Source organism: Sesamum indicum, linkage group LG4 (assembly GCF_000512975.1).
Source record: "Sesamum indicum cultivar Zhongzhi No. 13 linkage group LG4, S_indicum_v1.0, whole genome shotgun sequence".
Lineage (NCBI taxonomy): Eukaryota > Viridiplantae > Streptophyta > Magnoliopsida > Lamiales > Pedaliaceae > Sesamum > Sesamum indicum.
In genome coordinates this window covers 14,039,039-14,065,799 of record NC_026148.1, presented here as the reverse complement: position 1 = coordinate 14,065,799, position 26,761 = coordinate 14,039,039, and the positions used below count along the sequence as shown (strand labels likewise).

The window sequence follows — 26,761 nt, the reverse complement described above, 5'->3', positions numbered from 1 at the left end:
ACCAATGAAACCAACAATTCAGCAAGAAGTGAATTCACATTCGGGCCTTATCTCAAGCAAAAGAAGTAACCTCAGTAGCCCTGGTGCTATCACTATTGGAGAAGGGAATAATGTCATTGCCTTCCCATCATCCAAGGAAACTACTGCCGCTTCCATGTCATCAGTTGTTCCTCTTCCAGTTGCTGCATTTGACAAACCCAAGGAAGCAAATAGTTTTGCTCCTTTGTTCAGCTTTAGCTCTAAGGTTGCTGATAAGTTTCCAGCCTTGCCTTCTGATTCCAGTAAAGTGCCAGAATCTAAAGCGGAAAGCTCCAGCAGGTTAGCCGTTGTCGGTCAATTATCAATCTAGGGAATGCCTTATAGTTCCAACATATTATAATTGGCTTTTTCCCTCGCTTGGCATAACTCCTTTTACACTCTTAAGAAATTTGAATGTGCTACTTTTTCTGGAATTACTGTTCTTGTGTTCCTTATTTGTTGATTTGTTTCTTTTTCTTATTTTCATCTTTATGAGTATTCCGCTGTCATTATATGGAGCAAAACAAGACTATCTGAAACCATATTGATAAGTACTACTCCTAGACTGGTAAACAATCTGCTGCTCTTGTGCATGGTAGAATGACCTATTTTAGATTCTTATCAGAGAATTGTTGATTGATAGCTTAGCAAGGGATGATCTCTGTTTCACTTCAACTATTTATTTTTTTAACTGCATGTGCAGCTTGTTTGATGTTTCCCCATCAACTGATTCTCATGGAAAAATTCCTGAGTTAGACGAAGGCAATCATCTGAACCCTCTGAAGGCTGGTGGTGTAAATGGAAAATCTGACACTGTTCCTTCTGCAGTATCAGATGGGCCGCTTGTTTCAAGTCCTCCAATATTATTCACTGCAGCTTCTTCTAATGATACAAAACAGGCATCCACAGGTGAAGCTCTTGTGTTTCCTTCTTTGACCAGCACTGCAAAATTGGTCCAAACTGACACCAACACCAGCACCTCAGCCACCTCTAGCGGGAGCAGTTTTGGATTTGCTGTGAAGCCTTCAACTCCAGCTGCACCTGCTTTTAGATTTGGTGCCTCTGTTGACCAACCTGCTGCAGTTTCGGGAGCATCCGCTGGTAAGGTTTCTGAAATAGCAGATCCGAGAACTAAAGTTGAGTTAGATCCAAGTTCTGGCAGCTCAAGCAGCGGAAATCCAACTATTGCTGCATTTGCAGCATCTAACCCTGGAAGCAGCACATTTGGGCTAGGTTCTTCTGTCAGCTATTCAACAGGTAGTAATGTTCAGGGTTCACTCTTTGCTACTGCTATTAAATCTCCATTGTCTGGTGCTGGATCTGTCTCCCAGGCCACATCTGTTCAATCGTTTCCATCTGCATCATTACCATTGTTCAATATGAACAGTAGCAGTTCTTTTGCTTCTTCATTGTCCAATTCTCAAGGATTTGTTCCAAACAAATCTTTTGGATTTAGTTCTTCGGCTTCCTCATCAGATACCAGCACAGTTGTCCCTGGCAGTGGGCCAGCATCAAGTCTACCTAAATTTGGTGCGAGTTCAACTGCTGTTTCCAAGGAAACTGCAGTTAGCTCCAGCAGTGGTGTCAGTCCTGCCATATTTACTTTTGGTTTGGGTTCTTCCTCTTCAGCCGGTGCAGTTGGATCAGGCAGTGGTGCTGCTCCCCCAATATTCAATTCCGTTAGTTCCTCAGCTTCAGCCTCAGGAATTAATACTACTAGCTCTTTCAGCAGTGGGACTTCTGGTATATTTACTTTTGGTGGGATTTCTTCGGCTTCCTCCTCTGCCACCAATTCAGTTAGCTCCAATGGTGCTCCTTCTAACATCTTTGGTTCCAGTTGGCAAAGTCCAAAGTCTTCTATTTTTGGTTCCACATTTACTTCTCCATCCCCATCCACTGGGTTTTCTTTTGGTGCATCCTCCACATCTGCTGCTCCGGCAAATGCTGCATCCATGGTTTTTAATTCCACCGGTGCCTCATCGAGCCCCAGTTTTCCATTTGGTTCAGTCTCTACTTCTACTTCAGCCTTACCTTCTCCGTCGTTGTCTATTAACCAGCCCGTATTTGGTACCTCCCCAATTAGTGGGTTTGGAGTCTCTCCAGGGAACAATGATCAGATGAATGCAGAAGACAGTATGGCTGAGGATCCTGTGCAGTCGTCTGCACCTTCTCTTCCTGTGTTTGGTCAACCATCAGTCTCTCCTCCTCCCTCTGGATTCACATTTGGATCAACAGTTGCATCTCAAGCCAATCCCTTCATGTTTGGCGGCCAACAAAATCAAGTTGCTCCACAGAACCCTTCTCCATTTCAGGCATCAGGTAGCCTAGAATTCAATGCCGGTGGCAGCTTCTCGTTGGGTAGTGGTGGAGGTGACAAGTCAGGTCGAAAGATAGTGAAAATCAATAGAAACAAGAACAGAAAGAAGTGAAGATGATGAAAGGTATGAATGTTGTGTTCTGCAAGGAGACCATTATTGACCGAAGATACAATTGGTGAGATATCAGCTGCTCGGTTATATCGACCTTCCGAGTTCAAATGTTAAGAACAGTGGATGGATCAGCTGCACTTGGTGCAGGCAAGGCAGTCTTCCTATAAGCTGCTTTTATTAATTCTTTTCTTTCTTTTCTTTTCCTTCCTTCCTTTTCTTTTTATTGATTTAGCAAAATTTTGGAAGGCTAATAGTGTCTCAATTTTGGATGATTTGTCTGTTGATGACAAGAATGATTGCACCGTGCGAGTAGGTCTGGTTTTTCCGCCATATGCCTTTGTAATCTGTGTAATTGACCCGACTTGTTTATGTATTTCTGTGTGTAACATATTGTAAACATTAGCAAGTTCCATATGTATGTGCTGCGCTGGCCTGCCTGTTTGCATTTTCTGCATTTTTGCCTTGGCAAAATAGTATGACAACATAGTTGGAAGAGTCGTTCTTGAAGGATATAACAGATGAAAGAATGTGTACAAATTTCTTTTTAATGTTAACACCGTCAATAAAATACTAAAGTCAGGCGCTAGAGGCCATTAAATCTTCTATTTTGCTGCCCATTAGTCGTGTGGGGGGAAGGATGGGAGGTAAGAGGAGGAAAGGTGTGAGGGAAGGGAGGGTTACAAGGATGGGGGAAGTGGGCGACCGGGGAGGGCGGTGGATGGGCCAGTGCGGTCGTTCGGGGGAAGAGGAGTGGAGCTGGTTGTTTCAAGACCGCGGCATGGGCTGTTGGGCAGGCTTGGGGGTGTGGGGGTGTGGGGAAGAAGGGGGGACGGCTGGGAAGAAAGAAAACAATTTAAGAATTTTTTAAATTACTTTATATTTTATATGTTATAGTACATAAGTACATGGATTTTATTATATGAAATATAGGAAAAATTACAATAATATTAAGTGGCGTATAATCTATCTGTACAAATATGTCATTTTGAAAAATTAAACATGTACTTAAAAAGAACTAACATTATTGGTCCGACACTTGCTCCACCCTTTTTTGACGCAGAAAGTGGTGGCTTCAATTAAGTGTAATTTTAAGGAGAATTGGTGTTGTAAATGAATGGTGGCTTGGATTAAAAAATTAGTATTTTGGTATTTATAGTGGTATGGTAAATTATATGGTGTGATGGATTCTATTTACTTAAGGTGTGTCTCATACCTATAAAATTACATTTTTACTTTTAGAAATTAATATTTTTTACTAATATACATCAAAAAGTAGTGTTTTCATTACAAAATAAATTCCGTGTAATTTTCCCAATGGGCTTGGTATCGACAAACAAAGACCTCAAGTCAACCTAGCTAGCCTGCCATCTACTTCACACAAGACTTTTAATTCTTGATCATTACAATGTAGGCAATAATAAATTTTCGGCTTAAATTGACTTTTTATCCTGTAATTTTGGCACTTTGTCATTTTGATTTTTTATCTTTGTAGGATTACAAAATAGTTCTATAATTTTAATATTTTGCAATTTTGGTCCTTTAAGTGTGGGATTTTTGCAATGTGCACATCATGCGGTTCATTTACATTGAGGCTTTTTTTTTTTTTTTAATTGGTTTAGTTTTATCAATATGGACGAAAATTTTTTTCTTAAAAAAAATGACAGGACACGTGATTTATTCCCACAATTTTTGTAAAACTCAGCACTGAGAGCGAAACTATAAAAAAGTTACAAGACTCTTCTGTAACCCCAAAAAGATAAAGGATAAAAATACCAAAATCACGAGGGGCACATGATTCATTCTGACAATTTTTCGCAAAATCCCGCACCGAAGAGACCAAAACCATGAAATATCAAAGATTTATAGGACTATTTTGCAACTCTAAAAAATTAAAGGATAAAAATGCCAAAATGCCTGCGTGGTAGCTACGCAACAAGTCAAAGAAATATCAATACTCGCTAAAACCAACAATGAAAATGCCAAAATGCGGGCGTGGTAGCTACGCAACAAATCAAAAACACGCTAAAACTAACGAGATCTCAAAATCATCCGACAGAGTGACCAATATTTCCTATAAAATCAGCAATCCTCCATTAGCGGAAACATAGAGTTAGGAAGACTGGGAAGAAAATTGCAGAGAGCTATGTTTCAGAAGGCAGCAATCCTTGCAATATTGCTGTGCATTATCAATGGCAACATTGGCGTTCATGCTCGTGTTTGTGGTCTCTCAGCAGCGGATCAGATGGCCTGCAAGCCATCGGTGACGCCGCCCAACCCCCGACCGCCGTCCGCCCGGTGCTGCGCCAGCCTATTACATGCCGACTGGGGCTGCCTTTGCAGCTACAGGAACTCCAATCTGTTGCCTGTTGGCATCGACGTGCACCTCGCCATGCAACTTCCGATTAAGTGCAACGTCCCTCACCCATCTTATTGCAACAAGCTCCCCTGAGGTTTCTCATAATTACAGATACCTTTTTATTGTTTGAAAATTTATAAATATCCTGAAATTACGAATGTTCTAACAAGAACTCACTATACTGGGTTGTCTTAACAACGTACTTGTTAGGATATTTATAATTTCAAATATTTTTAATTTTTTTAATAATAAAAAAGATTTTTGTAATTGTAACAAATATCATGGTAGCTAGTATAATTTAACCTAATTAGTATGATATCCCCAATAAAATGTGTTTAAGCTTTTTATGCTTTAAATTTGAAATACTGCAGCTGTTTGTGTTTGGTTGTTCCCAACGTATGTTGTCTTGTATTGTTTGAATTGATATATATTACGTTCGTTATTATGTGTTAAAGTTCTATTGTCTCTTTATTTTATCTGTATATCTGTGCCATCCTGTAATTATGAAAGTACGGATAAATTTAGTGTAACATCCTTAAATTTTTAATACATAAGTTAGGATTAATTAATAAATATTTAAGAATTTAGTTAATCAGTAAATAATTACAAATTCAAAATTTGATTATATTAAAATTTGAATGGAGTAAATTGAAACTCTATAAAATATTTAAAAGTAAATTATATATAAAAAATAAAAAGAGAAGCGTAATAGGTATTTTAAAAAAAATTAAAAAAAATTAAAAAGTATTAAATAATTGAGTATGGATGGTTAATATTCACGGCCGATCCTCAATTGTAAATTTAAAAGCGCGCGCGCACACACATAGAGGGACGACAGGTAAGGGAAAATTTTGTTTTAAATTAGTATTATTTAATTAAACTTTTACTAAATATAATTTATATTATTCAGTTTAATATTTTAATAAAAAAAAGTTGAGTTTGAGTAATTATAAATTAGTGATCGGTTAAATGTCTCAATTGAATTGGGGAGCTATAATCAATTGATTAAATTACTTTATTATTAGATTTAATCATTTCTATAGTTGATTTGTTAAAATTAATCGAATTGATTAATCAGATAATTAATTATGTGAATAGGTGTTTATTAGTTTCTTATAATAGTGAGAAACTGATGAAAAATAGATAAGGATATTAGAAAATTATATTGGAGATATGTTATAAAGTTATATTTGAAAATATTACATTTACTAAAACGAAATATAAGAATTTTTAGTTAATTTAATTCAGAATTATTATTGAGAATGATAGTTATAAGAAGATGAGAGGTTAAAAAAAATTATTTCTTATAAGTTAATTGACATGAAATAATATTTTTGGTCCCATAAATTAAGTTCGTTTCACTTTTGACCTGGTCCGTTATGAGATTAGCACTTTTAGTCTCATAACTTATAAAAATTAACACTTTTGGTTCTCATTCAGTTTTGTCTCTACAATATAACGTTGTAGGCCAGTCGCCCAATTCGTAGCCATTAAATATTTGTGGCTGAAGAAAAAATTGATGTTTTTTTCAGCTTTAGACATTTTCTGTGTTGTGTGGAGGGGAAGAGTGGCGGGGGGGGGGAATATAACTACATTTTAGTGAATAAAACAAATCTTAAAGGAAATTAGGGCCAAGAAAGGGGGATTTCTTTCTCATCTCCATAAAAATTAAATCCCATCTTTCCCATATTTCTGTAAGTTGAAGTCAAGTAAAAACAATACAAAGAATCATGTCTTTCGAACATGGCATTTTAGATAGGCGAGTGCACGGGCATGAGGTGCCGCACTAGAAACGTTCAGATTTCGTGTTAGCAAGCTTCAGTGTCGAAAATACATGACGGATAGTCAATAAATTCTAAGATGTGTGAAAGTTGATCGAATGTTGGGTGTAAACTGAGACGCCACACAGGCGAAAAATACGTTTCGTTGTGAGACAAAATAGTCTGCCTGTGATACGGAGTGAGGCAACGAGGTGGGATGGGGTGGTGGTGGTGGTGCGGGGGTGGACGGTGGTGGGGATTAATATTGTTTTTTTTCAAATAATATTTTTTTATCAATAAAATATCAACTCTTGATTTTTTTTATAAATTTAAAATTCAACGGTTAAGATTAATTGATTAGATCTAACGACTCTGGTATGATCTATATAGATCCAACATATACTAAAAAAAAAAGAAATTATGCATATTAAGTAAGGGTATAATAGTCATTTTATGAAAAAATAACGCCACTAGTTAGATTTATCGGAAAGGGTGATTGAGCTACATTTAACAAAATATAAAGGGATTTTTTGCCTTTTTTTTTAAAACAAACAAGGGGTTTTAGCATACTTTTTAAATACAGGGAGATTTTATGCATTTAAACCAACGAAATAGTACTTGCGCGACTATGATTAAATAGTATTTGTCATAATTTTTTACTTTAAACCATGGTGATGTTATAACTATAACAAAACATTATATTCCTTCTAATTGTGATAGTTATTGGCATTCAAATAGATTAATACTGTTGTTATCATGATCTTGATGATACATATGTATCTTAAGATTACACTAGAAAAAAAAACCCTTTTAGAGATGGGTGTCGTAGCTATTCTTTAATTGTGAAGATAGTCTAACCATCGACGTAGGTGGACTTGGGAAATTTTTCATATGGGAAGGTATTCCATAAAAAAGTCTTCTAGCAAACGATAGACAACTTTGATTTTTTGTCACAAAGTACACCAATTGGACGAAATATGTTTTCACTGAATTTGAAACGATGCTTGCGAGGATTTTGAGGTGGAGGTTTCAGTAATGTATAATAACACTTGGGATGGGATTTGAAATGGAAAACGTCCCAATGGGATGGGATTTGAAAACAAAAACCGTCCCAACTGGTGCCAAATATTGGGACAATTTGTGCGATGAAAGTTCGTTGTAAATTGGCCGAAAAAAAATCTCTCTTTTGAGACGGTATTTGCGACACAATTCTAGCAAATTTGTCGCAAATTGAGATAACAATTTGCAGGAGGCGTCTAGATTTACGAGGGCTAAAATTACGATGGAGCTTGGGGCCTCAGAGCCTAGACTAAAGATCCGTCCCTTGTTCGGCCTACCAGAAGTAGACTCCATTACTTTTGATGCAGCAAGGTTGGCTCATATCAGATGTGGCAAATCATTCACAAATAGAAGATAAGCTTGATGTGAGTGATAATACGACGTTTCATTGGAGAATCTTTAGAAGGAAGAAAAAAATACAAATGTGTTGTAACAAAATCCTAGTGGCCCCAACATAAGAGACCCGAGTACTTATTTAGCTAATAAAATACTAAATTACGTTGTATTAGGGGTGGTAAAATGGGTTAAGACCCACAGATTCAACCCAACCACACTAGTTTGGGTTGGTTATATTTTAAAATAGTTGACACGAGTTGAAGTTAAATAAAATTATATTTTATATGAATTCGATATTCGTTGATAATGGATTTAATTTGAGTTGATAATGGGCTTAATATGATTTTTAATGAGTTCAACCCATAAACTAAAGAATAAATAATTAAAAGAACTCACTATTATTTCCTCTTTCTTCATATACACACAGACACTCTCACATCTCTCTTGCACACACAGAAATACGCTCACAACTCTTCTTCCTTCATATATACACACACACTCTCACATCTCTCTCTCACATACACACAACCCTCTTCCTCTACACACACATACAAACACGCTCACAACTCCTCTTTCTTCATATACACACTCTTACATCTCTCTCTCTCTCTCTCTCTCTCTCTCTCTCTCTCACACACACACACACACACACACACAACCTTTTTCTCTCACATACATATGAAAATTGTCTCTCAATAAATATAGAAAATTTAGTTGTACGGCTTGGTGTTCATTCAAAATGAGCATTCAAAATATTATGAATTATTTTGATAAAATATAGTATTTTGTTAGATACTTGATAGATTTTTTTTTTTACTTTATGATTTAGCAAATAAATTTTAATTTACACGATCTTTAGATAGAAATGACGCATCATACAAGTTTAGGTCGTATTACATTACAAGTAATAGTCACCTTTTTCAATAGTTCAAGTATTGTCATTTTTTTATTGTGTAAAATTTTAAATTTTTAGATTCAAAATAATAAATGATTTATAATAACACCCAACCCATTTGCAACCCAATCTATTTTGAACTTGTTCATTTAGACTCATTTGGGCCCGATCAAACCCGCCCATTTGCCTCCCTTATGTTGCATTGATTGAAACTGCATTGATACTCAAAAGTTCTTTTTAAAATAAATTATAACGATTTCTGTCGGATATCAATCAAACAAAAATCATTACAAAATCATACTCTAATCAATAATATCAAATATATTAAATTTAACCAACACCTGCTAAAAAGTTTAGATCACAACGGTGTTGAGAAAATCAATTTTGTTCAACAAAAAATACTCTGTACTATACATGTATCGACCTATTGCAACAACAAGAAAAGAACTCGTGCAAAAATTGATTAGGTAAAGTTATATCTTTGGTCCCTTTACTTAGATCGAAATTGATCTTGGTCCTTAAACATTTTGAGTTCAATTTTGGTCTCAAATCTTGATTTTTGTTTCTTGTCTTCCCGGGTAGGTTTACCAGTTAAGGAGGGGAGGGGGCACCGACAACCTCGACCCGCAATCTTGCATGTGGATCCTGCTGTAATGTCTATGTTACCCTTAATGAAGGGGTTTTTTTGTCTTTTTAGCAGATAATAAAGGTATCCCCATCAGTTGATATGAGTAGTACTTCGTATTTATACTTTTTGTGATTATCCTTAAAGAGAAGTAGTACTTATTTATCCTCTTATTTCATAAGGGAGTAGTACTCCTTATTTATGACTTTTCTATTGATATTAGGGAGTTAACACTCCCCACTATATATTTTGATTTTTTGGATAATTTAGTATAGAAGGGACGAAAATTTCAAAAAGCCTCCCACACACGATGATGTCTTCTTTTTTCGTTTTTTTTTTAAGGTGAAAATTTGAGGGATGCCCATGTTGTGAGATGGGGTTGACTTCTTGATTCTTGGTTTATAAAGGTTGAGTCTTGATTATGTTTATCAGGTTGGGATGTGATTGATCTTGATCAAAAATCGTGTTGGAGTACATGGTTTGGATGCATTTTCAACCCAATAAATTTTAATTTTATTTTTAATGATTAGACTAAAATCTTAATAATTCAAAATTTAGGGACCAGAATTGAGTTAGGAAATAAAATCATTTTAGCCCTCGGTATAGAAAAAAAAAGTGTAACTTACCCTAATTGAGGGGAAAATTGCATTTTTTGTACAATACAATAGAGGCATTGCGCTTTTGATCTCATGGTTTACATGCTCAGTATATTTGGTTCCATAGAATAAAAAATATAAAATTTTTGGTCTAATATAATAAAAATTGTTGTACATTTGGTTCCATAAGATAACAAATCTATAGCGTTTTTGGCTCCAGATGGAATAATTATTTAGTCTATGTGATCAAATATGCTAAGTTTGTAAACTGTGGGACTAAAATTGCAAAACGCTCAATCGTGTGGACCAAAAGTGCAATTTCCCTCCAAACTGAATTATAGTAAAATTGGCTCCAACGGCGTCGTTCCGAGTACGAAACAATGGGACATAAGGACCTGAAAACCTTAGACCTCAAGTGAAGGTGCTTAGGGGAGGAAAAACTGCAAACTCGAAACCATGTGGCGGAAAGCTCTAGTGTGCGCCGGTGGCGCAGTGCAGCGAAAAATGTTACAGCCGTGGCGAACGGTAGCATCGAGGTCATCGTCAACCGCCTCGTACACTGTGAACTCCATGATCCTCCGATCCCTCAAGGACCACTACCTCGAAGTCTCGAAGATGACCCCTCCTCCCGTAAGCAATCACTTTATCCTTTCTCTGTTTATTTGTATATGTATGATAAATATCAATTGCAGAGAAATGAGCTATACATGTTAATATAGGTATATTTGTAGTGTGTGCGCGTTGGTTGGGGTAGGAGGGGTTTTACATGGTAAATGAAATTATAATCGTTGAGATTTGCTGTGGCCTTTTGTTAGGAACGTTGAAGGGTTTTATGGGATTCTCCTTTTAATAATCTTTTTTGCTGCTTCTTTGTGAGTCAAATTTAGATGAGTTTCTAGTGGCTGTCATTTATTTTGTTCCTTTTTTTCTCATGTTCTTTATATGTATCTGCATGCCGTTAGAGTGGCTTCGGTGATACAGTGGGGAGATGAGGTCTGTGTGCAACCTGAGGGGTTTCAAATAAAAATTTGTGTATAAGTTTATGTATTTTTGTTATCCAATTCCCTTGTACTGGAACTAAACCTGTTTGTCCGTGCTTTTTTTCTTCTCTTTTTCAAGTTTAATAACCATTATGGTGATATGAGATACTTACAATGGTATTACTGAATATGGATGGTGTTCTGTAGCTTATTCATATTCTTTCCTATTTCACAGAAAATTAGCCCCCCTTCTCCATACACAGTTGTTAAGGGGGCACTTGATGGTGGGGGCCCTGTTCTAAGGCGGACATTTCAAGATGAGGAGATCAATATATCAGTCATGAGATTGGTTGACATTATTCCTGGAGGTTCAGGAGATGACAGTAGTGATGACAGCATCAATCAGTTGTTTGTTCATGTTGATATTTCTAAGCCAGGGTTGCAAGAGTCTTTACATTTCCTTTGTGGGTTATATCCAGATGCTTTAGGAATTCATTCAGTTTCACTGAGACCAAAAGCAGAGTCTTCAGGGTCCCTTGTGATACCAACTAAATACAATGGCCCAGTCTTTGAGTAAGTGAATTAACATTATGTGATGTGTGATAAGAAAGGAAGGAGACTTGACTTGTTACTTTAATTCTTACTGATCTTATCCTAGTTTTGAATGTGTTGCTGATTGCATAATTGTGAAGTCCTCATGTCCAGGTTAAAAGTTTGTGATATTTAGCTAGAAAATGATTTTCTTTTTATCTAGTGGTGAAGTTATTGTTCTGGTTTAATACTTCTATTTCTCTAAGAAACTGATTGCAGTTAGCCAGAAGCAATATCTTTTATATGGTTAGGATTATCAAAAGTTCCCGGTCAAAATTTTTCCTTATACTCTCGCAATTCAAGCAATGCTGTGACAAACAAATTTCAGGGTGACGAAGTAAACATAGACATATATGGTAATTAATTGTGGGTAACTGCCCTACTGTTTGTAGCATTCAGTTATCTGTGAGTGAGTAGCACTCCGGTATTGAACTGTCCAACGAAATGTGAAATGATAAATTTGATTGGATAGAAAGCAGAATAGTAAATTCCAGTGTTGCTAATGAACTCTCTTCCGCATGGCCTCTTTGTGAATAGACCAGTTGCACCATCACCTTCTTGCATCTTACTCCTGACTGTGGATTGGTTAATTTGGTTCAATATATTGTATGGAAGGACCTTAAGTGAAATTTCAGCTCTAGTAAATTTGACTGCTCCTAGTCTGGTTCCTTAGAGATGTAAGAGCATTCTCTATGTCCTTGATCATATAGGTACTCGATTTAGTGAAAGCTTCATATACGAATAAGTGTGTTACAGAAACCCTGCTGTCTAACTTTAGTCAACTTAACATGTGATTTACCTTGAAGGAAGATTAAAATGATTTCTTTTTGCAATACCCCTCTGTTCGTGTACTAACTTCTGACATTTGACCTATCTTGGAGGAATATTAAAAAGTTTTATGAGATAGGCTTCTCCTTTTGACTAAGTAGTGTCCAGACTACCAAATGATTTCTGCTCCTAATATTACATAGAGATTAAACCACAACTATCTGAATATCAGAAGTCACATCTTAAAAATGCCTGCAGAGTTCTTTTAATCAAATATCTTCTGTTCTATTCTTAGGCATGTAAAGGATCTCATGAGGGTAACTAAGCCCAACTGATAGACTTGTCAGAATTAGAATGCACTAATTGTCTTTCAGCTTAGTGCAATTCAATTGAAATTATCAGCCTCCTGCAGTGACTATAAGGCATATGAGATTATGGTTTGGAGATAATAATCACCAAAACTTGGATAAACAAGGCCGATGGGACTTATCACTATCTCTTTAAATACCATGGTTATATGCATGAAGGAGTCAACAACACAAGAGGCATTAATGGTGGGACTATATGATAAATGCAAGTACAGTTATAGAGTTAATCCTGGAATGCAAAACACTGGTAAAGCAGCTTTACATAACGAAGACATTAATTTACATGGCGATATAGATATTAATGACTGGAAGAAAAATGTGTAGCCTACCATACATTGTTCTTACAGAAGGCCTTTAGGTGCTTGGGTCACAATTATGATCTTGTAGTCCAAGATAGGTCTTAGGGATGAAACAATCTTGTGGTCCAAGACTAGCAACATTGTAATGGCAACCTTGCATTCTGTTTGTGGATGTAGTGAGGTTTATTTGATAACATCACAATCTTATCACAATCTTGTTCTCTAAGCAAAGGATCACAATCAAGGTGCCAAAGTTTTAGTGCACTTTACCATAGTAAGATATGTGATAGGTAGACTAGTAAATAAAACATGTAAGGCCTTATATATTCAAGCGACAATGTTTTAAAGTATATATGAAAAGGATGAGGCTCTTATCATGAATCATATGTTCTAATTTCTGCTCCAAAGACAGCTGCAAGTTGATCATGGTTTATTGACCAGAATTGTTGCCAGAGAAAAGTTGGCTTGTGTAAGCAACATGAATTGGAAACTTACCCATTTACTTCCTTAATGAAAGATCAATATCTCATCATGTGCATAGATAAGGAGTAGGTTGGGTTTTCTTTCCCTCTAAAATTATAACATAGTCTTTGAGAAAATATAATTTCTTCCAGAGTGCGTATTGATACAACATTTTTGGGGTAGCGAGCATATCATTGATGTGTTATTTTGTTCTTGAACGAATTATGCTTTTAACTATGCAGTTAAATTGTAAATTCTGGACTTCTGTTTTCCAAATTGCTTATGCAATTTCAACTATATGCTTTGAAATCTTATTGCCCTTTGTTGTTAATAACTCATTTCCTTTTGGCTAGGCCAGGTTTCTCTAAAGTAGCTAGTTGAATACCATATTGTTATTGTGTATCCTGAATGGCAATGAATGGTATTTTGAAGCCTTGAATTTTGTTGGGCTGGTAGCTTTTGCAGAACTGATGCTTTCATTTTAATATACTCCTGCTACAAGTTCAATTTACCAGAGTCTTATTTGTTCTGCTGAAATTTGTTAATGATCTCCACGTACATTATCTCGATTATCTCATCTGATCTAATGTACTTTTATTACAAATTGACAGAGATATTGATGAAAATGTTCGAGATGCCCTCCATGGGTATATTGAAGAACGCGGGATAAACGAGAGCCTCTTTCCATTCTTACAAGCTTGGCTTTATGTGAAAGACCACAGGAATCTCATGCGATGGTTCAAAACTGTTGGTTCCTTTGTTAACGAGACCAACCAAGGAACTTTGCAGGCTTAATAGATTTCAACCTGTTTTTCTGCAGTCTCAAATACGACTTGGATGGAAGATTCTGCTTCATCTTAGATCTAGGGTAAGTTTAAAGAAATAGATTTGGGCAAGCTAGTTCTATATCTGCTAGAAGTGGTGGTATCTGTTCTACATTTTCTTTCACTTTCAAGATATCTATCATTCCTGTAATTCAAATATGTATGCGTACTTGCTTTGATAATTGTTCTTTTTTATAGTAGATAATGTAGAGATTAGAGTCAGTAGACGCACCACATCTATTTCATTATGTTGAAAATGTCAGGTTATTCACGTTGGCTTTTAGCGTGCATGTTCGATCATGTGCTTTAATTGGTAACTTACAGTGAGACTTTCGAACTTTTCCCTGCTTATGAAGCAATACAGACCGTTTCAATGATACTCCATATCTGAGATGGAGTTCTAACTAGAAATATACTCTAGAGCAAATTTAAACCAGTTTTGTATGTGCCTAATGTGAAAATACGATATAGCATGGAACTGTTGGTGTCTATATTTGCGACATGAGATATATTATAATTTAACGGCGTAACAAAATCGTTTTCGATTGAATTAGGGTGATACTTTTGTCTATAAAAAGAAATTTTGGTACTTTTAACTCTACTTCACTATGATTGTTATTGGGATGTTCACTAGGTGTGAAACTGTGAACGGCAATCGAATAGCTTTTGTTTTCATTCCCATGGAGTTGTGAAATGCTCTGATGAATGTTGCATGAAATTATCCGCCAACAAGAACTACATAGGATAAATGGTTAAATTACATTTTTCGTCTCTATACGTAGGTACTTATTTGCTTTGGGTCCTTAATGTTTACAGGCCACGGTTTGGTCCCTAATCTTTATATATATATATATGTGTCTTTTGTCCAACCATTAAAAAAAGATGTTAAAAATAATGGGAATGATGAACACAGTGGTATTGCACAAAACGGCCTGGCTATGTAACAAATGGGGAAAGGAGGACAAAATTACGCGAACATGGCCATGTTGCGCAACCAGGGACTTCAAAACACGGCTGTTTTTGTTCTCCTCGAGCCCAGGTAAAGGTGCCACGGTTTTTGCTGCTGATGTAGTCCTCAGGGAGAGCAGCTTTCTTGATTCATTTATTTTCTTCAATGGTGCCCTAAACTTAGTCTCAAATATCCATTTTGCTCGTCGTTTCTAGTTTTCAGAGTTGTGCAAGAAAAGGCCATCGTTTTTCTGGGCCGTTAACTTAAAAGTTACATTCAACCTTTCTGAACATACCAAGAATGAAGGTTGATCCATATTACATATACTTTCCAAGAAAGAGAGAGTTGCTCAGAACTGATGTAATATCTGCATGCACCTTCAAGAATTTTCAGGACTTGAGAATCATTCACCACGAAGATAAGAAAAAGAAAGCACAAGATTTTTATGGGCTTTCTGTCAAACGTTCTTTAGCAGCTAACTACTCCACCATCATAATCCCATTAATATTTATGTTTCAGAATTTACAGGAGCGTTTTCCTGGTTGCGGAACGCTCCCATGTTCCGTTGAACATGATCAGACCGTGTAATTTTGACCTCGTATTTCATATGTCACATGCCCGTGTTCTTTTGTTTAGATCACAATTGTGCCCCATGAACATTAAAAATAAAAAACGAATAAGGTGGCTATCTATCGGGTCAAAAATGTAATTTACCCTAGGATAAACTACCTTGTCTTGTGTGCTACATCTATGTCACTGACTTGAAGTAAAAAAAGTGAATTGAGACTTTAATTTAAAGATTTATTGTTTGTACAATTGTAGGCCATCAATTTTATCACATGAATTTAGTGTTTTTTTTCTTTTTTTTTTTTAAGAGAAAACTATATTATGCATTTATGATGTCAAGACTTAATGCATTACATAGAGAAACTGAGAGATCACAGCCCCTTTGCTCAAACAAAAATGAACATTTTTGCTAGCGGATGAGCAACTGAATTAAATTGAATCTGCACATTCTCTATCTCTGTGAGCTTTGAAGCACATTTTTCAACCACAGAAAGTGTCAATACCACTGTGATGGAGTTTACGAACCACGTTAAGACAATTCCCTTCCAAAAAAACAATACTTTCTTTACATATATAAATATTATTATAAAGAAAAAAAAAAGGGTTATAGACACAAAAATAGTGCTTTTGATACCGTTGCACTAAATTTTTCTGATATAAGGAATATTTTCAACTTATATGATAATTAACTTATTCAACTTATCAAGTGTTATATTAATTGATAAGTTATTAGTTACCTATTTATTTTCTTTTTAATGTGACGTACAGAATCATATATTTTATTTTTACTTATAATAAATTTTATAATATAAAAAATTATTTATTATATATATATATATATGTGCAAAAACAACGTGTCAGAATAATTAATACATATGTATATAAGAAGATGTCCAAAACTGGCCTAGTAGATCACACATATTCAGCTCAAGGCTATCCATTGATTATGAGCCTATCTGTTTTCATTTCTATGGACCCATTATGTATTGAATCTATCACCAAAATCACACAACATGGGCTGATTGTTCTCACTTTGAATATTGCAGTTTTTAATCAAGAAAAATACAACTCTTGAAATCTTGTACTGATGTCAATCAATTATGTGAAAGAACATATGCATGTCTATTATTCACTACTAAAATTTCTTTCTTTTTCTTATTTGAATTTTTTTTCTTAAATGCAGATCCTTTCATTCAAACACAATCTAAAGTAACAAATGAAATTTCATGTATAGTGTAGTTTAGCAGCATCCAAAGTTTCATTTTTCATAATGATGCAACTTGTGTATTAATCCATAGCCTTTATCCATTTTTTCTTTTTTTTTTTAAAAAAAAAAATTCAACCAGACAGCAAGCACTTAAGGTGATGGCACTTAAGGGGTGTCATCAATTGCTTTTCCTGTGGAAAAAAAATTTATTTTTTTCTCAATATTTTTACAATAATATTAAGTACCTCACTTTTGAATAGTCAATAAATAGATAAGTATTTGATATTCCTCCAACAACAAGCAACATCAAATCATGACTGCACAATTTTTCTACCATGGGATGAGTTTTTGCTAAGTTAGAACACTTAATATCACTTCTATAATTGATGGGATGTTTGTAATAGTTTTTACTTTTATGTCGTGGATAAGTCGTAACAAAAATCGTAAATTAAGCAGCAGTAAAAATTAAGAGTGTTTGAAAATAAAAGTGAAAGGTGGGAAAAAAAATTTAGTTGGAATGTATGAGTAGATCACTTACTATTTAGAATTTTGCCCGTAACGTGTAGAAGTTGGTAAATGGTTGTTTATAATATTCGGCATAAATCAATTTTTAACGTTTAGAACACTGTTTTTAACTTATTTTCAATAATAGGATGATAAGTGCTTATTTTTAGTGGTTGCGGACATGCTTTTAATTATGCTGAGAAGGGTGCTTGACGACTTACGTTTAAAATTACTTTTGATCAGTCCTGATTGAATGTGTTGAGTTGTTCGAACGCAATAACCTATATTTTAAAAAAGTTAACTTCATAGCTTTTCAACGGGCTATAAGTTTACAAAATATGAATGTGTTTTTACTTGTTCGAATGCAATAACTTGTATTTTGAAAAAGTTAACTTTGTAGCTTTACGACAACTATAAATTTACAAAGTAGATTATTTCAAAATCAACGTTTATGAAATCAAATCATCATAAAATTAATTAGACGAGAATAAATTCTTTTATCCTCAATCGCGCTTTATCTTTTCTGTTATTTAAATTTATTGTATGTAATAATTAATATTTTTAAAAATATATAAAAATTTGAAAAAAAACTATATTAAATTATATATATATATATATATATATATAAATCACTCACAAAAGTCTTTGCAAGCATAATTTCAAGTCATAGATCATGTGGACCAAATAAAAAGAAAAAAAAATAAAAGAATTGGTGGAGGGAAAAAGTCAGACAAATAATGAATGATGGAGTGGTCAATTTCTTTGAAGTCAAAAAGGCTATTGAGGCCTTTATGGTCTCCAATAGACACTGATTACACTAAACCACTAAAGCAACCAATCACTAATAAGTTAGTTGGTCCAGCAGTAGACCAATTAAATTTTAAGACCATTTTTTACACATCAACAAATATTCCAGACAATTACACTCTTTTCTTTTAAAATTTGGTGTAATTATATGTAATTTATCTGTAGTTTGAAAAATTATATCTAATATTTTTTATATTTGCTTCCGTTTAACAAATAAGTTCATTCGATAGTAAAAATTAATAGAATTTATTGATATTAACAAAAAAATTAGAAAAAAATTTGCCTCGATTGACTTATTAATGATTTATTGCGGGCCAAATGATTTTTTTTATGATTAAATTACCCTCATACGTCTTCACGCGCCAGTGCATGTGAGGAGATATATCTTCATCGTTAAAAGGGTAATTTAGTCAGAAAATAATTGCTTGACTTGTAATAAACCAATAATAAGTCAATTGAGGTAAATAATAAATTTCATTCATTTTTTTATTAATATTAGCAAACTCAATTAATTTTGACTAATGGAGGGACTTATTTGTTAGACGGAATCAAACCTTAAAGGATACTAGATGTAATTTTTCAAATCACAGGGGGTGTACGTGTAATTACACAAAACTTCAGAGAGGAGAGTATAATTATCCCTATTCAAAGAGTCACACTTGTGAGGGATTTAAATTTTTGGTTCGTACCCAAAACAAGATTAGTTTCAACTCCAATATGGAAATGAGGATATTTATGAAAAAAAAATAGATAAAAAAGCTACTGATATGATTTTTGCACATAAATGAAGAAATTAAGCAATATTTAAGTTAAAGAACATTAAAATAAATAATTTTTTTTGGAAAAGCATATTTTTTTATTTTTTAAATTAATTCATGTTATATAATTTTTATGGATTAAAAGTTAGGTCTGGTTAAATTTTTGTAGCTATCCCAACTAATCGTTAAGATATATATATATATATATATATATATATATATATATATATATATATATATATATATATATATATATATATATATATATATATATATTAAGATATATATATATATATATATATATATATATATATGTATATATATATTACGAAAGTTCGTGAAAATATTGCTTAATTAAGCATTACATGCCAACAAATTAAAAAATTAAATTCTAGTCCTAATTAAATCAAGAATAACATATGGATTATTATCCGGGATAGTTACATTTAATATTTTCCAGGTTTGCTTCCGTATAATAAATCAATTTATTTGTAAGTCAAAATTCACTAAATTTGTTTAAATTAATAAAAAATTGGATAAAAATTCATATTACCCCCAATTGACTTATTACTGATTTTTTATAGGTCACATAAATATTTTTATAATCAAATTACCCTTATACATCTTCACAAATTAATACATGTGATGAAGTATACTTTCACCGTTATGAGGGTAGTTTAGCTAAAAAAAAAATTATTTGACCTACAATAAGTCAGTAAAAGTCGATCGAGAGTAAATATTAATTTTTATTCAGTTTCTTTGTTAATATCAATAAATTCAGAAAATTTTGATTAACAAATGACCTATTTGTTATATGGAAGTAAATTTCAGGACTACTAGATGTAACATTTTAAACCACAGAACGGTCTACAAGTAATTACATCAAATCTCAGGAAAGAGAATGTAATTATCCCTTAGTATTATTATATTTCTTTAAAATGATATTTTATGTACTCATCCAAATTTGAACTTGAAAAAAATTTAAATAAAAAATTAACCACTTGAATATTAGGCGTTATCTGTACTATATACAGGGAGTGTTTGAGAAAACTTCTACTTTTAGAAAAGTAATTTTTGCAAAGACAGGTGAAAGTTGTCGCAGAATCAAAAGTGGATAATGTTTATAAAAAAAGTAAAAAGCAGACAAAAGCTAAATTTGGTAGCATTTGGGAGAAACCACTTCTAAAACAAACTTAATTGATTAAAAATTATTTTGTCCCCATATGTTAAAAAGATATCATTTTTTTATTATATTCGCATTTGTTGTTTGTCAATAATAATTGTTTTTCATAAAAAATAAAAAAAATTATTTTGCTTATTATATATCATATAGTAATTTTTCTGAAATATTAATAGAAAAATAAATTCTTCATTTAATAATGCTTCCATTGAGTAATATAATTATTGATTTATACACAATAGTTAAACTTGCATGAATGAAAAAAATTATTTTATTAATTAATCATAGCCATTTAATTTATCTTTTTATGATAAATGAATAATATAATTAGACAATATAGCAAATAAAATATAGAAATATAAAATATTTTAATATTTGAAAGCATAAATTTAATTATTGTTAAAATTTTCAAATTACTTAAAAATTTCAATATCAACTTTAAATATGAAAACTTTAAAATAAATAAAAAATGGTAAAATTGAATCAAGGTTATTATTAATAAAGGTAAAGTACTACAAATTGAAGTTGAATTTATTTACAAAAAGGTCAAAACAGTTAGATACACCCCCCAAGGTGCTTCCACACTACAAAAAAATTATTTTATAGTAATGGTATAACGGCCAAGTTATTAATTTGTCACAATTTTTTTATTTTTTAACAGTCATTGTAAATGAACATCCTACTGTTGTTTTTCTGTGCATTAAAAAGTATTTGTAACGACTTGCTTGGAAGTTGTTACAATTTGTCACGGCCTAAATTGTAACGGCCTATGGAGACCGTTACAAAGGTAATACAAGTGCAGAAAATGCATTTGGGCCTATTTTTGGGACGACATAATCAAATTTGATTTAATTATTATTGTAGTGGCCTTCGTAACACGTACGTGTATGGTTATGCTTCAATATAAGAGTGGTATGTGGAATTTTGTTTGTAATGGCCGTTAGTTATGTTTATCAATCTTTGTATTTCTTTTTTCAACTGTTGTTGTAACGCCTTTTGTAACTCCTTATACGTATGTTGTTTTTATTTTTGCCACTGCCTTTATTTCTGCTTTTTACATTGCTTTTGTAACGGCGTTTTGAACGACCATTTCGAAATTGATAACTATCTTTTACACGATCTTTGTAACGACGCGTGATTTTATGATAGTTATACTTATTCTAAAAGCCGTTACAAAAGCAATGCCAATTTTTTTTTTATAATTGTTAATTGTATTTAATTTATTTTAATATTTATTTTTATAAAAATAAATTATTGAATTTTTTGTTAAATGTGCAATATTATATAAAAAATATATAATATAACAAGAAAATAAAAATAATTTAATTAAATAAAAGTATTATTTAGAAATTATATTTTTAGAAATAAAAGAAACTAATCTAAATCGGTACCCCCTTAGACCGTGGGTTCTTCTCGTCTCCGTCGGGTACCAGAGGATAAATTCGAGGCTGGGGCGCTAGATGATCGGGCCATCCACTCCTCGAGCTTCGCTAACCGATCATCAAGGTCGGGGCGCGACGGTTGTGGCGACAATGGTGATGGAGCAGTGGACCTGTTGGCGCTAGATGGTCCAACAATATTGTGGTGGGCCTCGGAGTTGAGATCGAAGACTCCGCCCCTATTTTGACCGTCCATGGCTGACAGCCACACCTGTTGCTCATTCGGGGTCATCGAGCCTTGAGAGGACAATGGAGGGTCTTGATTATTATTGTGTTGGCTCTGATGTTCCTCCATCATCTTCAGAAACAGCTCCTGCAAACTAATTGAATGATTAGATTTTAAAAAAATAATTTTAAATTCCAAAATTAAATTATCTTTTATACTTAACGCGATTTCCGCTGCCCTCGGGCCGCTCCATTGGTCGTCCTCCTGTTTGAAGCACTTCTCAAACCCCTCCATCTGTTTGACGAGGTGTCAGATCTCTTCGGCCAGCCATAGCGGTTAGGCCAACTAGTTCCGAGCGTCGACGAACTACTTCCGCAGAAACTTACCTGTCTACAACTTGACGACCTTGAACATCGACTCGTCGTCCCAGTGCTACCAGTAAGACAACTGCAAATTTCACATATTAAAAAAATATAAATATTAGACAAAAAATATAAGTATTACTTAAAATTAAATATTATTCTTAACTTTAAATTTTGAAACCAGAATAATTGGTGCTCCTCTGGGATCTGTGATATGTTCCACCAAGGATGCGGATAATCTCTTTTGACCCGCCATGTGAAAATCTCGGTCAGACCTGAAAATATAATCAAGTATTAGATAAATAAAAAGTTCCAAATAAAATTTTATAAAATAATTTAACAAGTTAATGTACATACCTCGCATTTCAAAAACTGATATAATGTCTCTGGGACGCTGGTGCATCCTACAGTCTATCTGGGGCCTATGTACTGCTGGTAACCCCCGCATCTGACCCCACGGGGGAAAGTCTACAGGAATTGACGGTGGCTAAGACGCAGGCTCCGGCTCCAGTTGTGGGGGTGCATCCGCACCAACAGCAGGAGGAGGACTAGGAGGGCCACGACCACGATCTCGTCCCGGAGGAGGCGGAGCACAGAAAGTCATGGATCTAAAATGTATAGAAAATATTAAAATAGTCACCAATCATCCAAAATTACTTTAAAATTTGCATTAAATTTTAAAGTTCCAAAAATATTCCTAAAATATAAAATTCAAAGTCCAAAAATTTTAAAATTTAATGAAAGTTCCTAAAAAATTCATTAATTAAATTACATGATTATTCTAAACTCCATTATTTTCTTAAAATTGCGTTAAGGTCCAAATTTGTTAAAATTACATTAAGGTCCAATTTTTTTCCCCTAAAAATGGCATAAAGGTCCAAATATTTCCTAAAATTACATTAAGGTCCAACTTTTTTCCTAAAATGTATAATTTTCTTAAAAATTGCATTAAGATCCGAATTTTGCCTAAAAATTCCATTAAGGTCCAAATTTTTCCTAAAATTCCATTAAGGTCTAAATTTTTTCTAAAATTACATTAAGGTCCAATTTTTTTTCCTAAAATGCACAATTTTTCTAAAAATTGCATTAAGGTCCAAAATTTGCCCAAAACTATATTAAGGTCCAATTTTTTTTCCTAAAATTACACTAAGGTCCTTTTTTAAAAAAATTGTATTAAGGTCCAAATTTTACCTAAAATTACATTAAGGTCCGAAATTTACCTAAAATTACATTAAGGTCCATTTTTTTCTTCTAAAATGCATAAAAAACCATCCTTTGCGCCAATTCATCTGTTGTTCATCATCCCAGTGTGAATAACGAGCCTCCCCATGAGTAGTTGGGATTTGCTCCTCCAGCACTGGAGGGGCAGTCATAGCAGTAGTCCTGCACCCTTTTCTCATCATGAGAAGTTCAATTGTAATATTCTAGCATAAACCCTTGCGTACACAAGCGATAACTGATATCGTCGGGTGTTCTTAATGTTATGTTTCTGCACTTCCAATAAGGGCATCTAATTTTGTCTCCATTCATATATCCATGCTGACACTTGGCCCATTCCATGAATGTCTTAACCCCATCCTCAAACTCCGGTGTAAGACCTACTCTCCTCAAGAGGTTCTTATGATACATCCATCTCCTTAATTGTCGTAACATGGTGAGATATATATAATTTGACCTATAAATTTATAAATATTACATTATACTAATTAAGAATGCATAACATATAAGAACAAAAAATCATAAAACTAAAATAAGTAAACTATAAAAAATAATTAATTAACACAAAAAGCTTAAATTAGTCGTTACCTGATCAACCAACTCAAGAGATCAACAGTTGACAGTCAAAAAATTAAGCAATCTACCTTATCAAGTGTATATACATGAAAATTTGAGAGATATTGAGAGTGTGTGTGGTTAATAAGAAATTCTACACCAAATAAAATGAAATAAAACAACTTAGCAACACAAATATATAAGCTATTTTGTACTTGGCCGTGGAACGACAAATATAGCCGTTATAATGCACATATTTGGAACGGCTTTTGTAATACACATGTGCTAAAAAAATTGTCCATATACACATGGTTTTTGTAAAAACAAACCAACATGGACTTTCTCATGATTTTATTCCCGGCTCTTGTAGCGACCATTCATTTTTTAAATTGGCCGTTCCAAAGATACACAGTCGTGCCAAATGCCATATGCAAATAATAACGGCCAAAAATAATTATCGAGTTTTGTAACGGTCTTCTTATTTCAAAGGTTTGTACCGGCCTCTCATACATGTTTTGTAACGGTCAACATATAAGAAATGTTGGGCATCCCTAGTTTTAAAGACAATTACAAATACCGTTACAAGTTGTAACAACCTCTGTGTTGTAACGAACATTGTAATATGTGAGAATTGTCAGGGCCTGTAAACGGCTTCAGCCATTACAACTTTATGAAATTAATATTATCTCCAACATTACGTCAGTATAACTTATCCATTACAAATTTGTACCAAAAATCGTGTGTATTGGAACGACCATGTGGCCGTTACAAATTCGACATTCTTTTGTAGTGCCATCTTTTGACAGAAAAGTGCTTTTCTTAACAGTTTCAGAAATAGAAGTTGATATACCAAACACCTTTAAAGTACTTTTTTGAATCCAGAAGCTGAAAAGTGCTTTTTTTAAGTTGCATAAACACTCCCATAAAGTGAGAGCATCCTTTTGGTATCTCATTTATTTTGATATGTCATTTATTTTTAAAGTTTTAAATTAATTAATTAATTAATTATTTCTTAACTTCTCCATTTATCATAATTTTTGATACTACCTTTTGATCGTTATTTTCTTTCATGCAAATTTTTTAGTTTTCCTACATTATTTATTATCTTTATTTGTTAATTTTTTTACAAATTAAAACATTTGTATTAATTTATTATCTTAGTATATATTTCAAGTAATTTTTTAAACTACAAACACTAATAATATAATCTATATAAATATTTTATTTTAATTCATTTTTAAAAATTTTGCACATATATAAAATGTGCCACACTTAGTAGTGTTAATAATAATTGATAGTATTAAGATGTCTATTGCTAATGGCTAAAACACAAATGACTATTGCTAATGGCTAAAAGCCATGGTAGCATGTCCCTAATCACTTTATTAAATGTGGATTAAGTCATTATTTATTTTACAAACATAGCACGAAAATAGAGAATTAGAGACGGATTTTCTCGTCACTGAAAATAAATTATGATTACAAGAAAATAGAGTATTAGAGACAGATATTTCCGTTGCTGAAAATAAATTACGATTAATTATTAAAAATTCTTACCAATTAATAATCAAATGGAATTAAATTGAAAAACATTGTGTTTTGGGGTTTGAGTGATGCATCACTACTTATATATAAATTAAGTGATAAGATTCTTTTTTTTATTTTTATTTTTATATATGATGAATATTTATATAAATTCAAAAAATCATCATATCACGTCGTTTTTTTTTTACAAAATATTATCTCAAAGTATTACAGTCCAACCATATTTTTATTCTTGCATGTCTTTAATTTAAAAAAAGTTATCACATAAAATACTAATCCAACATATTTTTATTTCTCACAAAAAAAAAAAAATCACTTTGAAGTATTAAGAGTAAAAAACTTAAGAATGAAAATAAAATCAAATAAGAACAGCTTATTAGAATTTCTTTTACGACTTAAATTACGAATAAATCTCTTTATATATATATATATATATATATATACCTCTCATCGAGAGAAAACAACTAATAAATTCTTTATCTAATTTAAAACTCAATATAACTAATTAAATTCATATAGTTAAAGGTGTTTCTTTCTTCCAGATTGAACACGACGATGCATAGATACATCATCATGTGGAAGTCGGATCCTTAGCAAATAATTTTTTTTAGATGTACGTTCTGACTTCTGTGTTGATTTTCACATAATTATATTTTAATTCTTAACAACAATAGATCAACTATAGAAAATACGACACGGTACATATAACGCAAACACAATTTTTTCTTACAAGTAATATTGTTTTATTTTTTATTTTATCTCCCCAGCAAACAGAAAAAAATTCATCATCATCATTACATCATCTAATCCCAACCCCAAGACCAGAACCTTGATTTTCTGCCCTGATACTTTCTTCCTCCTATGAAAGAAGAATATGTATTTTTATTATTGTTATTATTATTATTATTATTATTGTATGTCCTCTACCGACCATATATATATATATTGTACGTCTTTTTAATTATTACTTGGGATGGACAAATGCCCCAACATCTACAAACCCTATTCATGTTCAGCCACCATTCAGTGTGTTGAATCTCTGTTGATAAATAATTAAAATGTGTAAATTATTGTCCTCTATTTTAAAATTTAATATAATTATAAATATTTTTTTATTATTTAAAAATTATAAATACCA

General features: G+C 33.0%; 2 protein-coding genes across 2 annotated transcripts in view; both read left to right on the top strand.

Annotated features, from left to right (window-relative positions):
* LOC105161022 (nuclear pore complex protein NUP1) overlaps positions 1-2,892 on the top strand; it is a 10,719-nt gene extending 7,827 nt beyond the window's left edge. Inside the window, 2 exon segments of the mRNA XM_011078575.2 lie at positions 1-318; positions 722-2,892. The exon segment at positions 1-318 is cut by the window's left edge and continues 5 nt beyond it. Coding sequence (XP_011076877.1) covers positions 1-318; positions 722-2,447 — 2,044 coding nt within the window. The 3' untranslated portion in view covers positions 2,448-2,892.
* On the top strand, positions 10,455-14,704 carry LOC105161021 (uncharacterized protein At2g39795, mitochondrial). Its single transcript, XM_011078574.2, has 3 exons — positions 10,455-10,704; positions 11,290-11,627; positions 14,154-14,704. The coding sequence occupies exons 1-3, from the start codon at positions 10,531-10,533 to the stop codon at positions 14,335-14,337; spliced, it is 696 nt and encodes a 231-aa protein (XP_011076876.1). The 5' UTR covers positions 10,455-10,530; the 3' UTR covers positions 14,338-14,704.